Source organism: Lissotriton helveticus, chromosome 6 (assembly GCF_964261635.1).
Source record: "Lissotriton helveticus chromosome 6, aLisHel1.1, whole genome shotgun sequence".
NCBI classification, from domain to species: domain Eukaryota; kingdom Metazoa; phylum Chordata; class Amphibia; order Caudata; family Salamandridae; genus Lissotriton; species Lissotriton helveticus.
The window spans coordinates 778,468,956-778,488,034 of NC_136067.1; the positions used below are offsets into that span (position 1 = coordinate 778,468,956).

General features: G+C 45.6%; 1 protein-coding gene across 3 annotated transcripts in view; it reads left to right on the forward strand.

Moving 5' to 3' along the window:
* RNGTT (RNA guanylyltransferase and 5'-phosphatase) overlaps positions 1-19,079 on the forward strand; it is a 1,800,355-nt gene that overhangs the window by 876,753 nt on the left and 904,523 nt on the right. For all 3 annotated transcript variants that reach the window (XM_078648288.1, XM_078648286.1, XM_078648287.1), the window contains one exon: positions 7,519-7,683. In XM_078648288.1, the coding sequence (XP_078504414.1) occupies positions 7,519-7,683 (165 nt within the window). The remainder of the gene's footprint in view (positions 1-7,518; positions 7,684-19,079) is intronic.

The window sequence follows — 19,079 nt, forward strand, 5'->3', positions numbered from 1 at the left end:
TAAATATGGTATCGTTTTAATAGATTTTAACCCTATGAGCCAAACAAGATGCAGTACAGTTTAATTACGGCCTCCACTGACTTTGTACATAAATGAACTGTGATTTTAATGTATATGTATTGTATGTGCTTTTATGATTTTTTTAAAATCGAATAAAGTGTGCTTTGACTTGAAAATTTGACTAGTCACTAAACCAACTCTGATAATAATATTAGCTTGTGGTGATTTTCACTGAACATAAGTAGCTCTTATTACAGAAAAGGTTGGAGACCCCTGTATTATAATCTGCATACAAGATATGCCATTTTAGTTCTGATGGATGTGAGTCCTATGCAAATAATAGGTCTGAAATGCTCTCCTGACTCGGAACCAAGTACCCCCTTGTAGCAGTTGACTCTCTCAGGGTAGCGAAGTAGAGCAGTCCAAGGCCTGCTCAGGGGAGGTGGGTGTGGACTAGTAATCTCCATGTACTGGAACGCAACAATATTCAATACATTATTGTCCAGTCAGTGCATTTTTTTATATCAAGAAAAAGTAAATTTCTTTCTCTCTCTTTCATACCCACACACACTCACACATTCTCTCTCGACTAAATAGTATGCATTAAATTACAAATATATACATCAGGTTGATGAAATACCTTTGATGACACCCTTACAGCACATTTCACACAGTTCTGAACCCTGTAATCACAAACTCCCCACCTATACCAGATGCAACATCACAATACGAGAGGGGTGCCATTTTAAACAAGGCAGATCTACTGGTTTTGGCAGATGGTAACAACAGTAGTCACCTTTTAGGTTTCATCATTAAAACATCTTGAATCAATAATCCTATTGTAATGCATCCATTAAAATCATAAGCATTGTTCATTAACAAAATTAGCAATAAAGCAATTTCGTTCAATGCAAGTATGACAAAAGTGTTAGAATCAATATTTCTCTGTTTCATGCCACATGACTAACCACTAGGGATCCCCTCAAAATAAAAGATCCTGCTCTGGGAGTGCTTTGAAAGAAGCGTTACCTGGCTAGGGGAGATCATAACATCTCCGTCCCCAGAAACTTAGGGTCCTTTTGTAATATACTGGGAGTGAGGACTGGTAGTGCTGAGCTCCTTAGAGTCCCCCACAACACTTAGAATTTGTTGGGGATGCGCCAGCCCCTCCTTTGGGCACCACCCGGAACAAAGCTTGATGAAAATAAAGCCTTGCAGGGCATTATGGGATTCTTCTCTCCAAGAGCAGTGAATACTTAATTAGTGGGCCTACTCGCTGTGAGCTGTGGCCTCGTGCCACATGTTTTTACTATGTTTTCCCTTTGTTTTTATTTGCAAGGGTCCCAATCCCACCAAGGCACCAAGTTGGCTTATTTTTTTGCTGGGGGCGGCAGGGAGCCCCTCCGCCCCACTGCTGGCTCCTGCATGCACTCCCCTCATTTAGTGCACTGCGCAGAACCGGCTGTAGCCACAGCACTGGCGTAACGCAAAGGGAGGGGGCCTCCCTGCACGGTACTTAGGGGGGCCCCCTCCGGACTCAATCAGGAGCTCTCCCAGCCTGAGTTCAGTGCCGAGAGGGTCCCTTGGAGCTAGGGTCCCCCCCCTCCCCCGCACCGCGTGGGCTGCGGGGGCCTGTGTTACGCCCCTGAGCCACAGCTGCAGGATCTTCTCTCCTGTGTGCCCTTGCTTTATCCATACACAGGCACGGGGGTCGGGAGGGGCACCCAGCTTACTCTCTCTCTCCTCTTCTGTCCTCGTGTTGGACCTCAGCCTTTCATTTGTGTCTGCCTCCAGGTAGATGGAGGCCCTTGGGGGGCAGCCTAGAGTGGGGGGAGGGGACGCCAAGCATGACTGCTCCCCATAATAAATAAATAGTCTATTCTACACTGACTTCCCCTTGCCATGCCCCAGCCCGGATTATTTCAGAGTTATCACAGCAGGTAATTGCTCCTTTTGTGTGGGTGAGGCCTTTGTTCCCTCTGCTGGGGAGCACAATAATTAACTTGGCCCAGCTGGAGGGACAAAGGCCTGGAATTTGATTGAGCTGAGTCAGAGAAATACAACATTTATTGATGTCCCATAAGATGTATATGTGGGTTATTGGAAACTGCATATTCAAACTCTGCGTGCATGTTTTACCCCATTTCACACCTTGCTGGACTGTTTCGGCCTGAGTGGAGTGAAACTGCATCTAAATGTATATTACAATGTAAGCACTACCCACTATGCCCACTAAAATTATAACGCCTATTCTAGGTCAGCACCAATCCTGGCCGAGTCCCTTCTGCGCCAGGGTACCTGTGTGCAATTGCCATGCCGCGCATGACTGTAGTCTAACACGTTCAACCCTCTCATTTGCACACATGCGTGTCCATACTTATTTATGTGTGACCAGTCAAATGCCTTTTACCCTAGCTGCACACCAGCAGCCCTATCCTAAAAGGCAGACCCTGGTAGTCAACATGTCCAGTCCAATTGCAGTGAATTTTCCTTGAGTGAGACTCCTGTAGTAAGACTCACCCACAGTAAAGTTCCACAAACTGGCTGAGTGATCAGAAGCGAATAATTCCTGGTTGACTTACACTCTGATCAGGCAGTTTCGTGAACTCATATAATCCTGAATGAACAGGAAGTTCACTGTTCTTGTGGTGAGTTACCTTTAGAGGTAATTAGAAGTGGAACCCTGAAATTAAAGATAGTCTGACATCAGGACTATACTCTAGAGGCAAAACATTGTTTTAGTATGTTATACTTTGTCCCCTTGTGATCAATACACTCCATGCTTTTTAAATACACCTTCCAGAATGTAGACTTGGAAATGTTGTCCATAAAAAAGATCTGTACAGAAGGCCACCAGAGTTGATGTGTATTGGTAGAATTGCAGTTTGGTGCCTGTGTAAGTTAGGTGCATTTTTTAAGTTAGAACCAAAATGTAATTTACCATTACACATGTATGGGTTATGCATGTATCAGTTTCATGTTATCTACCAGGAAAATACATTCAAACTCTAATTCTAGAGTGTATTTACAAAGAAAGATAGAATTCAATATTCACCTACAGTGGAACCCGGTGTGGGTGAAAGTTTCTCTCCTTTTTGTCACTACATGGAAATTGATGTTCACAAAGGTTCCTGTTAGCTACTCTTTGACTAATGATTCAGTTTGGGCCTGATTTGAAGAATGACTGACTTATAAGCATTAATCACGATGGTGGAGGGCATTAAATCGGCAATCCCAACGGTACACCATCCATCAAATTTAGAGATGACCACCAGCCTAGCGCTCATATATGTACCTTGAAAGGGAACATCGGACCAGCGGTCCCCATCAAGCTGCTAAAAGTTTGGTGAATGGCCTCTATCGGTTTTGATGATTATTCATCAGACTTATAACTTTTTCTGTTTTCCATAGACAAGCTACCAGAGTGGGTGTTATTTCTGAAAAACAAAAACTAATGACCCTCACAACCTGGGGGTTTTCTTCTAAGGTGTTGTGGGCCATTATGTTTTTTTCTGTCCCTGGCCATCAGGATGTGGCACACAAAAAAAAACCATCACACCGCCCACTTTACATAGATTGGGGGATGTGATGGATTTACTCAGATGACACCTCGTCGAGTCGTCAGAGTAATCTTTCCATCAATGGCACCAACAAAGGCTACTCTGACAGAAAGCTTACCACCTGCCTGTCTTTCATTGAGGCAAGCAGATCAAAATCTGTTAGACAGTTATATACATATGTTGTGGGCTTGCCCACTGATCGTGCAAATCTGGGCTCAGGTGCTAGAAATTTAATAGGAAGTGCCCAATAAATCAATACTACAAAACATATAGTTGTGCCTCTTAGACAAATTTACAGAACAACAACTGAAAAACAAGCTCCCAGGTTCCTGGTAGATGTCCAGAAACGGGCTAGAGCTGAAATAACAGTCCTACAAGATCTGTCCTGTGGCAGACTTGACGGCACCAATATTACCTAATGGAGTTTGATAGTGCTCACAATACAAGCAAGTGATTAACCCTATGACAATTGTATGATACTGAGCAGGTTTGCATTCATCTGCTAATAATTAGATGTGGGTGAAACTCATCCTTTTAACCATTGCATAGGAAAGCACATTCAGTAGTTATAGGTGCCCGCTCACAAGATGCTGATTAAACCTATGTCGCACTCCCTTATGCACTCACCCTTAGGGGTCATAAACGTTATAGAGGCTCTACATTAGTTAGACAGATGCCACTCCAGGTACTGAAATAGTTTTTTCACTGTTGTGTTATATTTGACAGCCATTGTAGGTGTAGCGATAGGGAATCATTTTATGTATGCTCACAGATGATGCTGGAATACAGGTATGATTCTTTCCGCTGCAGCACTCTATTTTATTCATGTCTTCCCTGTTATGAGACAGTGACTTCCTTTTTGGCACAATGTAATAAAAAGTTTTTACAAATATATATATGTTTGGCAGACTGGATGCTCCCTCGTCTTAGCGATGGAGTACCCTGTCCCCCAAAATCGAAATGTGTCCCTGTATACCTAGATGGAGCATCCAACAAGGGCCACTCTACCTATATGGGGCCTAACATGTACATAGCCCGTGCTCCGCTGATACTATAAGTGAATGCTGTGTAGAATATGATGTTTACAAATATATAGTAAGGCATTATGTGACCTATGTTGAGGTAAGCACCCATTTGGAGACACAGTCCATATTATACATCTACAGAGAGCCAGAGGCGAGATGTGAAACCTAGTGGGTAATAAAGACAAATCTCACACTCTGCTTACACTACAGGTTGGTGCTACATAGAATATCGCGTTTCCCGACCATGACAGGTTATATCCGTTTATAATAAGACTCTGTGAAGGGGTTACATAACTAGTGAGGTTCTACATGGGCAAGGCACACTCACACACTGTCTGTTGACTCTATAAGCCAAATACAAATGGAAAGAATGGTTCTGAATGTCTACACACATCACAAACAATTCTGTTCATGAACCTAACTGTTAGAACCATACAAACCCTTACAATCTAACCACACTCATTTAGTGTCTTGTCTACATTCAGTTTTAAGTTTCACATACAATAGCCTAGGTAAAACATAAGGTTAAGTTAGTACCTTAACTTGTGAACTTCACATAATTTTTTTATTTTGTATTGTAGATAGTATTACGCTCCTCCACAACCTTAAATTATACTAATTTGTCATGAATTTAAACAGTAGAAGTACAATAAAAATAGCATGCTCTTTTAAAGTAGTCAACAGGATCTCGCCTACGACCCACAAGGTAAAAATGGAAGACTTTAGTGGACTTGTCAAAGTAAACTCTTTAGGTTCAGCGAAGATTCTTTCGGCTGAAATTTTGAATCACAGGCTCTGGCATTTCTCTCTTCCCCCCTTGCACCCCCCCCCCCCCCTCCCCCCCCAGCGGCTAAAGGTGATTGTTGTACATTTTCATGTATGTTGTAGCGTAAACGTGTTGGGTCTTGTAAATTATTTAACTTGATCTTGTTACTCTTAACCTCAGCTCCCATACTAAATCTGTTAGGTCCTCCGATGGATCTTGTTCTGTGCTGAAAGGGACTAAGATGCTTGAGAGATGAACAATTATCATATGAGGACCTGGAATAAGATAATTATTAACATTCTTGTATTACTGATGGAATTCCCTACCTTGTGGTCAGTTAATTTTAAAGCAGATTAATTGGCCACAACAAATAATGAAACGGAATCAGCAGAGTATTTTTATCTCAAATTTTATTTTATAAAATTTCAAATGATTAGCATGCAAATCTAAATTTAAGAATGTGAACAGATTTAATAAGCATTAACAACTTGTGAATCTCAATCTGAGGGGAGCTATCTTCCTCAGCCGAGGAAGATTTTATCCTAAGGAAGTGAGTTTACAGGAACTAAATTATCTCTCATGCAAACCCTATTGGTAAAAGTTCAGTTAATCACCAAATGATCAGTTCCAGATCATGGGCAGGATTTTGTGCCTCTGTCCGTACTGCAGCGTCAGTGCCACAGCTGTTTGTTGGAAACCTTCCAGCCGTAAAGATTCAACTACGCAAGCATACCAGCCAGCAGCAGACACAGTATTTCATCACAATTTGCGTTGTTTCTGGGAATCCAAATAGTCAGTCTCTGTACTGCAAGATGGGTAGAGGGGAGATTAACATCACAGGAACTGCCCCTGTTCAGAGTTTGGGCAATTATACTCCATCGATATCTGGTTTACACCCCTTGACATCACCAAATTTAACAGACCTCTCTGTCCCATTGGTCAGTTTCAGTGGGGTGAGATGATGTAGTAAAGTATACAAATCCGGAAGAATTAAGTACGCCATTACTTTGCATTTTACTTAGGACCACTGTACTTTGTCATACAATTGGTGGTGACATTGAGGAAATAGGGGCATCCTTTGTCAGACCTCTCACAAGCATATGCTCTAGAAAGTAACAATTTTGTTGCAAGTCTGGTCAAGTAAGCTACAAACGTGAAAGAATTATTGTGTGTTCGAGCACAAGTAGAAACTTTACGAAAGGTTCCCATAGGCTTCAGACTATTCAGTTCATAAGTTCATACTAGGAAAGATAGGCAAGTTTTGGGGCCTTCATGAAACACAGCTTGTGCATGATGAATTTGTGCTAAAATAAGAATCCCACAATATTGAATAGACTGCATTAGTTCTTCAATTAGGCAGATTAATGATTTGCAATTACATCATGTAAGTATATGGTATCCCTGAAATTCCTTTTATAACACTGCATTATTATTTTGCATATAATTTGCAAGTCTCGTTGCATGTTATAGGTTAATACATCATTCAGGATTTGAAAAGCACATTCAAAATAAACCTTTACGTAGCACAAATTATAGCATCTGTTTTTCTCATCAATGTCAGTGCTCACATTACACATTCTTGTATTTTTCTAACACATAAGCAGTTTTATTCTTATGTAGAAATTTATATGTTATCGTTTGTTTACTACATTCATCTATGCATAAAGAAAACATATATCAATATATTTATTAAACTTTACAATAGCTTATTAGCAGTCGTGGGTCATCAGAAACCTACGTCTAACATTCTTCATGCTATTACAATGCAGTATCTAAATCAAAGTTCATTTGTGCCTTTTTTCTTAAACTTGGTAATCTAACACACTTTGTCATCTTTGTAAATTAGTGTCACAAATCATTTTTCTCAGGGTGAATCCATAGAGATAGATGAAAGATAATGTCTATGCTCCATCACATACAATCAACTTTTGTCTGAGATGAAGCTATGGGTTATCTTTTCCTTTGCAAGTGTCCAGAATGTATACATTTAAATACTAAAAATGCAGCGGAAAAGTTCACATCTTTCCACCCCGTCAAGCATTTAAAGTTTTAAATTCTGGAGAAACAACACTAACATATATATATGCATTTTTTGAAAAGTGAGTGCATTAGTTTAATTTCACAATTTTATGGGGCTTCATGTGCTAAATTGTATTTTACTATGCAGGGACAACCAGTTGGAGAATGTGATTTTAATGTACGATTGTCATGCATTGAAAAGGAACTTATAATGCCGAGGCATGAAAAAATGAAAACTGGACTCATCGACAAAGCACAAGAACCCTTCAGTGTTCGAAATAAACCATTTTTTGACATCCAGAATGCAAGAAAGGTACTGTATTTTATGTTAATTAGATTTATTTTAAAATGATTCATCTTCTTGGCTAAATAAATGTTTAAGTCACAAGTGTTACATGTTGCACAACCATTTAAATCAGTAGTAAAGCATGTGTGCCACTGAGTCTTAGTCCCTGCAGAAACAATCGCTACATTAGATTCTGGAAAGTTTTTTTTTTTTAGCTACGTTTTTTGTCAGGTTATATCTGTTTACATGTTTTCTATATTGTGATGTAAATGCAGTCTGTTTTTATTCTTAAAATATAGAAAAAACACAGCACGCTGGGGGTCTATAGTTAGCAGAGGTAGCTACTTTTGTCCAAATAGGGACCCTTGCTTCTAGTCAGGGAAAGGGGAATACATTCCTGTTAGAACTGGCTATTTCTGGTAGGCTAAGGCTGACGCCAAAGCCAGGCAGAAACCACCATTCTAGTCAGGGCGAGGGAGTCACACGCCAAGATAACCCCTGCTCACCCCCTTGGTAGCTTGGCACGAGCAGTGAGGCTAAACTCGGAGGCAATGTGTAAAGCATTTGCGCCAGCGCACAACACATTACACATGATGCATGAAAACACATTCAGAGGAGTAGTAAAGGAAAACACATGATGCCTAAAAACATTCAGAGGTGTACGGACAACCACCTAAGTATCACACAGCATTTAGGGGTCTAGGAAGGAACACATTACCCATGATGCATAAATATACATTCAGAGGAGTAGTAAAGGGAAACACATGATGCATAAACCTACACATTCAGCGGTGTTAAGAACAAAGCACATGATGCAATAAAAATACATTCAGAGGTACCAGAACAATACAATAGCGCAAAAATCACATGATGTCTAAAAACATTCAGAGGTGCAGGAATAACACATGATGCAAGAAAACACATTCAGAGGTGCAATAACCATACAATTGCGCAAAACTTACATAAGCCACCACCTGTGGCAGTCCCTAGGCCAACTGGCCTTGTTGGGGCTAAGACGCCCTGTGTCTCAATGTCAGGGGCCTAAACGGTGCAGGTGCCCACTACTTGCTGGGCACCTGAGGACAATCCCAAGACCTAAACGGTGCAGCTGCCCACTAATTGCTGGGCAGCTGTGAATCTAAACTGCGACAGGGTCCTCCCTGATCCTTAGGCGCAAACTGCGCCAACTGTGGGAGCCACACAGGCTCCTGCCCTCATCTCGGGGCTCCCTCTCGGTCACAGGAGCCCCACAGCAGCCGACGCCATCTTCTTCCCCGGTCTTCCTCTGGGCACGGGAGACCGGCAATACACACAAAAGCTTCCCCCAGGCAGGGGGAAGCGGAAAACACGTCCTCCCGGCCCCGCCCACAACCAGGCGGCGGGCCGGACCTCTGCTTCCGGTGGGCAGCCAATGGCTGCGCGGCAACTCTTCCTGGGCCGGCCAATGGCAGCGCGGCCCTCCTGACGAGCCCACTGGCTCTGGTCGCGCTGTCGAGGCCACGGCGGCGATTTCTTCGCCGTAGCACGGGGTGGACTCCCGTTGTAACTTTACATCAAATAAACGGGAAATAAAAGCGCTCTCAAGCGCTGGGGGAAATAAAGCGCTCCAAGGCGCTAGAACACAGATAGAGCGCTCCCAGGCGCTAAAGGAAATTTAAAGTGCTCCATGAGCTAAAAATAGCAAGTCAAGCGCTACAACAGAAAAATAAAGCGCTCCTAGCGCTAAAAGGCAACCAAAGGTCACCAGTCCAGCAAAAAGTACAATTAAAGCGCTCCTCAGGCGCTAGTGCCCCAAAAGTCTTCCACAAAGTCCTTCAGGAAGGTGAAGCAAAAGGGGACCCAGTGAAAGGGTCTCCCGAGTCCAGGAAAACAGCAGGAATCCAGGGCAAAGCCAAGTCCCCCCCTCAGCCCAGGCAAGGCAGAGGGGTCCCCCAGAAGTCCTCCAGGCAACCAGGGGCTGGGCAGCGCCCGCCCCTGGTAGATTCAAGTCAGAAACAAGAACATTTTGGAAGGGGACACAGCCCCTTCTTATACAGAGAAAAGTCTTTGTGCAGGCAGTGTGAGAACCAGCTAGAACTGGTTATAGGGAAGTCCTTTCAGTGTCAGGGACAGAGGTGACAGTCGCCCAGCGGGGAGGTGGAGCCAGCATTGTGGCAGGCAGGCACAGCCTCATTCACTCCCAGGTGCTATCTCCACCCACTTCCCTGGCAGCAGATGCTGCCTTTCATCCCCGGGCTGACTCAGACAACCTCCTGGGGGCTCTGACTCAGACAACCTCCTGGGGGCTCTGCAGCCCCTGTCACCCTCAAACCAGACAGTCAATCCACAAGCAGGCCCAGGCACTCTGGGCCAGGCTCACCAGCCAATCACACGCCAGGCACAAATTACACAAATATGCCAACTTCTCAAAGTGGCACTTCTAGACTAGATACAACCATGCCGTTATACACCATTACGCAGCATTCAGTCTCACGAGTTCGCACATATCAAACTCGACCCTGCACTCCCCACACATCAGGAACTACCATGCGCATACATATTCCCCATTCATTCCTATGGGAGGGCAGGTCACTCACCATACATACACAGAGAGCTCACGCACTTTACACTGTACCACAGTGAAAAAGTGCGCAAAGGCCTAAAATCACCAACACCAGGTTCTAGAAACAGGCTGGGAAAAAGCAAAAAGTTTCGGGGTGAACCTGCCAAAAGGGCCAGGTCCAACACAACCCCCTTCCAGCCAAAACGCAGGGTGGATCAATCACTCCACTGATGGGCTTCCTTGCTTTGGGCGACAAAACACGGACACGGGCCCGCACGGCAGGGACACCCTCCTGTTTTTCGCCACTCTGAACCCACATAGATTTCTCTCAACAAAAGCTCTCTGGCACAACTAGGGTACCCCACTGGTACACACTAGTCATCCACAGCCAGGACCAGGCCCTAGGCCATCCAAATATCACAGGTCCTAACCAATCCACAGAGTGGGGGGCAGTAACCCCTGGCACACAATAGCCAATCTCCACTCTCTCTCTCAGTGTAGCTACAACTACCACTGATCCTTCAGCCTAGGGACCATACCCTCAGGCTCACCAGAGGTCACGGGCAAGAATGCCCCACCCTACCTCTACCTCTGGGTTTCCGCACCCTCACAGGGAAGCACTCACCAGAACACAATTCTCCTACCTGATCAGGACCTCACTCCATCACTGGTCTACCACCTGGAAACTATTTCACTTCTGAGGTACAAAGCACACAGCACAGTCCCTCTTCAAGCAGGTGGGGGGACACAGCACACAGCAAAGCCCCCTTTCCTCTACCTTAGTGGAAACAACAAACTGCAGGTGGGCCCCAGAACACACAGCAAGGGCAGCCCCCTCAATCTCTTCAGCTGATCTCCTTTGGTAGAGATTCCTCTTGACCTGGAAGCTTCCTAATCTCCCAACCTAGGATCTAAACCCTCAGGTTGCACCGGGGTCAGAAGTACACCGTCCCTCTGCACCCCCTTCCAGAGTTCTGCACCCTCCACTTAGGAGCGGTACCCCTCAACACCAGGACCGCCGGAGTTCTGGTTACAGACACTCCCCGTCCTCTAGACACAGGAAGATCCTCCTCAAATGACCTGTAAGTACAGCCTAGGCCCTGACCTGGCGCTCCCGGGGGAACCCTCCAGGCCCAGAGACAGGGTTTCGGGCCAACGTGGGACACACCGTCCCACACTCACTCCGCCTCCACTGAGACAGGGCGTGAGCCCCTACACCCCTACCATCCTAATGGGACCTAGCTGGGCTACACATGAACCTCTTCACCTACACAGGATCATCAGATACACAAGCCACTACTTTTAGAATCACTCCCTAATGTCTCTGCAAGACATCTAGCACACCGCCAGACATCCACCTTCTTGTCCAGTGCCTCTGCAGGACCTCCTGCACACCACCAGAGGTACACCTCACGTGCAAGCTCCTTAAAAAAACCTCACACCAACTCCTCCAGTTTAACACAGCACTCATCCACTCACTCCCCCTCCAGACTGGCGAGACAGTTCCTCACTGCCCCTGACTCAACCTGTACCCCTCTTACTGAGCACCAGGCACCATACTCTGGGAACTGGGAATGGGAATTCACGCACTAGACATATTTAAGCTGCCACCACTGGATCCTACCATACTGGGGAATCCAGACACACACACTACACTCAGGGGATAACCACCCTCCCAAGCAAGTAATTTCTCCTCCACACTCACTCTCTTCCATCTACCCACACAGGGACAGGAACAGGATTGGCCACTGGACCCAGCAAGGGATTCCTAATCTATGGGGACTTCCCCCTCTACTGGCGTCCCGCCTGTCATTTTCTCTCATCTGCCACTAAACATAAAGCGCAGGAACACCATCTGAAAATGACACTCTTGAGGAAAAATAAAATCACAAACAATAATCCCAAACATGTGACTATCTGAAAAAATTGCAGAGTTTTGTAATGTAGCCAGTTGTCGCTGTGGCACTGCGCAAACACAAGTCCAAATCCGCACCGCTGACCAACAATGTTAGAACTGGCTATTTCTGGTAGGCTAAGGCTGACGCCAAAGCCAGGCAGAAACCACCATTCTAGTCAGGGCGAGGGAGTCACACGCCAAGATAACCCCTGCTCACCCCCTTGGTAGCTTGGCACGAGCAGTGAGGCTAAACTCGGAGGCAATGTGTAAAGCATTTGCGCCAGCGCACAACACATTACACATGATGCATGAAAACACATTCAGAGGAGTAGTAAAGGAAAACACATGATGCCTAAAAACATTCAGAGGTGTACGGACAACCACCTAAGTATCACACAGCATTTAGGGGTCTAGGAAGGAACACATTACCCATGATGCATAAATATACATTCAGAGGAGTAGTAAAGGGAAACACATGATGCATAAACCTACACATTCAGCGGTGTTAAGAACAAAGCACATGATGCAATAAAAATACATTCAGAGGTACCAGAACAATACAATAGCACAAAAATCACATGATGTCTAAAAACATTCAGAGGTGCAGGAATAACACATGATGCAAGAAAACACATTCAGAGGTGCAATAACCATACAATTGCGCAAAACTTACATAAGCCACCACCTGTGGCAGTCCCTAGGCCAACTGGCCTTGTTGGGGCTAAGACGCCCTGTGTCTCAATGTCAGGGGCCTAAACGGTGCAGGTGCCCACTACTTGCTGGGCCCCTGAGGACAATCCCAAGACCTAAACGGTGCAGCTGCCCACTAATTGCTGGGCAGCTGTGAATCTAAACTGCGACAGGGTCCTCCCTGACCCTTAGGCGCAAGCTGCGCCAACTGTGGGAGCCACACAGGCTCTAAAAGCAAATTCCTCGCAGGCAGGAGGGGGCGGGCACCGGCAATGTGCCCCGGCGCCCCCTCTAACTAAAAATGGCTAAACGCTGGAGCCACACAGGCTCTGGGCATATCACATGCCCCAAACGTTGGAGCCTCGCTGGGCTCTTAATCACAACTGCGGCGGGGAGCCTCTCTGGCTCTCAATCAACAAAAATGCCCCACTCGTCGGAGTCCCCCTTCTGTGGGCTCGAGATCCGGGAACACCGTTGAGCCCCTCAGGCTCGTCAAACAAGCGAAAATGCTCCCTGAGCCTTTCAGGCTCGAAATCTACAATGCCCCACGGTGCGCCTGCTGCCCACTGTTCAGCGGGGCAGCGAGAAGGGAGAAGGAGGCCCAGGCCACGGGGGCGAGCACCGAAAGCGTGCTCCGACACACCCCCCCAACCGCCTCCCACCAAGCTGCACTCACCGGGGCTCCTGGGCGGCGCCTCGTTCCCGGCAGCTTCTCTCTCGGCTCCTCTCCTCATCTCGGGGCTCCCTCTCGGTCACAGGAGCCCCACAGCAGCCGACACCATCTTCTTCCCCGGTCTCCCTCTGGGCACGGGAGACCGGCAATACACACAAAAGCTTCCCCCAGGCAGGGGGAAGCAGAAAACACGTCCTCCCGGCCCCGCCCACAACCAGGCGGCGGGCCGGACCTCTGCTTCCGGTGGGCAGCCAATGGCTGCGCGGCAACTCTTCCTGGGCCGGCCAATGGCAGCGCGGCCCTCCTGACGAGCCCACTGGCACTGGTCGTGCTGTCGAGGCCACGGCGGCGATTTCTTCGCCGAAGCACGGGGTGGACTCCCGTTGTAACTTTACATCAAATAAACGGGAAATAAAAGCGCTCTCAAGCGCTGGGGGAAATAAAGCGCTCCAAAGCGCTAGAACACAGATAGAGCGCTCCCAGGCGCTAAAGGAAATTTAAAGCGCTCCATGCGCTAAAAATAGCAAGTCAAGCGCTTCCAAGCGCTACAACAGAAAAATAAAGCGCTCCTAGCACTAAAAGGCAACCAAAGGTCACCAGTCCAGCAAAAAGTACAATTAAAGCGCTCCTCAGGCGCTAGTGCCCCAAATGTCTTCCACAAAGTCCTTCAGGAAGGTGAAGCAAAAGGGGACCCAGTAAAAGGGTCTCCAGAGTCCAGGAAAACAGCAGGAATCCAGGGCAAAGCCAAGTCCCCCCCTCAGCCCAGGCAAGGCAGAGGGGTCCCCCAGAAGTCCTCCAGGCATCCAGGGGCTGGGCAGCGCCCGCCCCTGGTAGATTCAAGTCAGAAACAAGAACATTTTGGAAGGGGACACAGCCCCTTCTTATACAGAGAAAAGTCTTTGAAGTCTTTGTGCAGGCAGTGTGAGAACCAGCTAGAACTGGTTATAGGGAAGTCCTTTCAGTGTCAGGGACAGAGGTGACAGTGGCCCAGCGGGGAGGTGGAGCCAGCGTTGTGGCAGGCAGGCACAGCCTCATTCACTCCCAGGTGCTATCTCCACCCACTTCCCTAGCAGCAGATGCTGCCTTTCATCCCCGGGCTGACTCAGACAACCTCCTGGGGGCTCTGCAGCCCCTGTCACCCTCAAACCAGACAGTCAATCCACAAGCAGGCCCAGGCACTCTGGGCCAGGCTCACCAGCCAATCACACGCCAGGCACAAATTACACAAATATGCCAACTTCTCAAAGTGGCACTTCTAGACTAGATACAACCATGCCGCATACACCATTACGCAGCATTCAATCTCACGAGTTCGCACATATCAAACTCGACCCTGCACTCCCCACACATCAGGAACTAACATGGGCATACATATTCCCCATTTATTCCTATGGGAGGGCAGGTCACTCACCATACATACACAGAGAGCTCACGCACTTTACACTGTACCACAGTGAAAAAGTGCGCAAAGGCCTAAAATCACCAACACCAGGTTCTAGAAACAGGCTAGGAAAAAGCAAAAAGTTTCGGGGTGAACCTGCCAAAAGGGCCAGGTCCAACAATTCCTAAAATAACCCCTGCTCACCCCCTTGGTAGCTTGGCACGAGAAGACAGGCTTATCTCAGAGGCAGTGTGTAAAGCATTTGTGAACAGATACAGTAATACAGTGAAATACTACAGATGGACACCACACCAGTTTAGAAAAATAAGTATTCTTTATCTAAACAAGACCAACCGTCAAAAAACCACAATACAGTACTAAAATAGGCTTTTCAATGGTAGAAATAGTTCAGTGCAGTGTAGATGGTAAATGCAACACGTTTCCAACAAAGTACCTTAGATGCGTCACACAAGATAAATAAAAGGGTCGCAGGGAAGGTGATGCGTCAGTTCCTGGTTTCGAGGGAGGCGATGTGTCGGTTCCTTACTGCAGCGCAGGGGAGGTGATGTGACGGTTCTTTACCGGAGAGGAGGCGATGCGTCGGTTTCTTACTGTGTTCCCGTTACGTTGCGACAAGATGGCGCCTCAATGCGATGCGATCATCCGGTGCGATGTGACAAAATGGCGTCTTTGATGCGATGCAACAACGTGGATGCGATGTGTGCACGCCCAACGGCCGTGTGGCAAAATTTATGTTCTTGAGCCGTGACAGGCCCTACAACACGCTTCTCCGGTGATGCGACAGCTACCTCTGCGGTGACGGCACGCTTCTCCGTGATACAACACGCTTCGTCTGCGATGGCGAAAAGCTGTGGCACGCTTCCTCTGCAATGCGACGGCAACTGCTGCGGCAGCGACGCGCTTCTTCCTCGTTGCGTCGCGCTTCCAGCTCCCAGCGACACGCAGTCTCTAGAAGTCCTTAACCCCTTCGACGCTCATGACGAGCCCAGCTCGTCATGGAGTTTCCATTGACTTCAATGGAAATTACATTGAAGAGCCAGAGGTGGCCTTAGCATCCAAGTGGTTAAACAGCTCCAGGCACCTCTCTGTAGGTTAGAATTCCCAGCAAGGAAATTCAGGGGAGCTGGAGATGAAGTCTTTGTGTCCATGAGACTTCAGAGAGAAAGGCAAGCTCAGTTTCAAGCCCTTGGAGATCTTCCTCAAGATGACAAAGCAAACAGCAAAGTCCTTTTCTCCTTCCTTGGCAACAAGTAACCACTGCAGGCCAACCACAAACAGCCAACAGCACAGGAGCAGTAATCCTCCTTCAGCTTCTTTGGTTCTTCTCCTAGGCAAAGATTCCTCTTGTTTTCCATGTAGTGATCTAAAGTTCTGGGGTCTGTGTTCCCCTTTTTATACACACAAATCATTTGTCTCTGAAGGCAGAGAGTGTCTGTACCCAGACAAAACCAGTTCTGTCCACTCTGGTGCAGCTTCCTGGCAGGAGTTGGAGACAGCATTGTTGAAAGCAGACCTGGCCCAGGTAGCTGAAAGGAAATCTCATCCCCCCTACTCTGTATTCTATGAAATTTCGGGCCAATGAAAGGAAATCTCCTCCCCCTACTCTCTATTCAAAGCAGGTCCTATTCAGCCCAGCCCTGACCCATCAGACTGCTGGAGCCAAGGCCATTTCCAGCCCCCGGTAATCAAAAACCAGACATGGAATACACACACCTAGCAGAGACATACTGGATGGTTAGGCAAGAAAATACCTACTTTCTAAAAGTGTCATTTTCAAACTCAGAATGTAAAAATCACCTTTACTAAAAGATGTATTTTAACATTCTGAGTTCAGGCATACTAAACTCGTTTTTCTACCTAGTTCCCTGGGTCAGTTAGGATTATAAGATGTTATAATCAAACTGCCCATTCTGGATCATGGGAACAGGCAGCCTTGCAACAGTGAAAAACGAGATTAGCTGTAATTCCCTAGCAGGACATGCCACACACACCTGGGCATGTCCTACCTTTAACATACAATGCACCCTGCCCAGGGGGTACCTTGGGCCTACCTTAGGGGTGACTAACATGTGGAAAAGGGAAGGGTTAGGGACTGGCAAGTCTGAAAACGTGCCAAGTCGACATGGCAGTCCCAGACTGCACACAGGCTCTGCAGTGGCAGGCTTGAGCCACAGTTTACAAGCTGCTTCTGTGGGTGCCTCAATCAGTGCTGCAAGCCCACTTGCAGCCTTTGATTTACAGGCCCTGCACACACATGGTCCACTGTACTAGGGTCTGACAAGTAAATCACAGCCAATCATGGGGCCACTAATCCATTACAACAATTTACAATAGGGAGCACTTGCACTTTGGCACTGAACAGCAGTGGCAAAGTGTCCAAAGCATCTAGACCAACAAAAACAGATGAGGCGACAGCAAAAAGTGGAAGGGAGACTCACGCCAGTGGTGCCACGTCTAACATACTCCCATGAAATTAAATGGGAAAACTGAGTAAAATAGATCTGGAACATGTATTAAAAAGAAAATCTGCAAATTACAGTTTGCTATACATCCTACAGTTGTCTGCAAATATGGGGTGCTTTTGAGAATACCCACTGAAGCCAATAAGCAAATTTGAACCAGCAAATGACCTGACCTCACTGGAACCAAATCGTCTTTTTTGACCTAAGATAACTGTAGTTTGTTTGTGCACCAGATTTGGCCCTGCCTCGTTCATTATTTATGTAGTTTAATGATTTTTATTTGCATTGCCTAACATTGGATTACATAAACATAAACAAACTTTTCAAATGACATAAACTGGACAGTAGAGGATTCCATCTTGTAAAAAAGATAGACAGATTTAATTTTGAATAAAGGTATTAGGTTATTATTAATAAATTAAATATCCAAATTTCCTAGCAAGCAACGGAGATGATAGCAATACCCAACCAACCATCTCACAAACCAAAAAAGATGACAATGAATAAACAAATAAAAATGTCAATTATTATTAGCTTCATCTTTGATGACAGAAAAGGATAAAACGTAACTTTTCAAAAACTGCCATACGCTAATGACGTTATTTATTTGTCCAACCTTTGACCTATGCTCGTTTTCAACATGCTAGTCATAACTTTTTGCCGTAATTAGGCTTTCTAATGTAAAGCTAGTCATATGTTGATGAGGAGTTCACAAATGTAGACAGAGGGCCAAAAGTTTCACTCAAAGCAAATGTTTTCAAATAAAAACCAATGCCGGAACTAGCATAGCTAAGCGTTACAATCCTCTATCGTCTTCTTTCTTTAACTTAAACCTTCTGTTTTTCCAACAGGACCAGAAACGTTCATTTATGGTAAAATAGAGTTGTGCATATAATAGCTGTACATCTCTGTTAATAATTATAGAGCGAAAACTAGATATGGCATTAGTTTGTTAGAACATCTTACTTGCACATTGATATTTATAATAGTCTAGAGGAAATGTATTTCAAAGTATAAGATATCAAATAATCATATGACATTTGGATTAGGATTTTTTTTACTTCTGAGGGACAGTTCTTTCAGGTTTTGTGCTTTCTCAGCATTGTGTTGGCACTGAAACACTTCCTGTCATGCAATGGTTCCGAAGAAAACATTCTATTATACAACAGTCACTTGTTATTATTTGGGCATTTATTTCTTCATCCTTGGAACCCCAAAAATCAACAGAAGTAATGTACCACTTCTGTACACTTAAACTTTCCAAAATCCTCTGATATCAAAGAAATAACAATTGAGATTTTAGAGAGAATTTCCTATCAAATCCTCCTTCCATTCCACTTGTAGAGAAGTGCCTTCAGTACTAACTGATAATGCCATCTGGTCAGTGTTCTTTAGTGAATCTAGGAGTACTATTTTCTGTGGTCACCTCTTCCTATTGTCAGCTGTATTTACCTTTCTTGCTAAATTATTTGTATAAAGGAGTGCAAACTCACAATCAATGAACAAGACGCATTTGATTCAGTAAGAATCAGGATTAGTTGTTAAATTCCTTTGGATATTTCTTGTTAACTTCCTCGTTCCAGCAATTTGCATATTTCTCTTTAACTTCCTCAATCAAGCAAAGAGCAAGACAGAAGAAACAGTCGTGGATCTGAAGTGCCTACGTTATTTCTTAATGAGTGGTTCTACATAATTATTTTAGCCCAAATCCTAGTAATAGTAGGAAAGAGACTAGACGTGCGCTGTTTTTTCAAAAC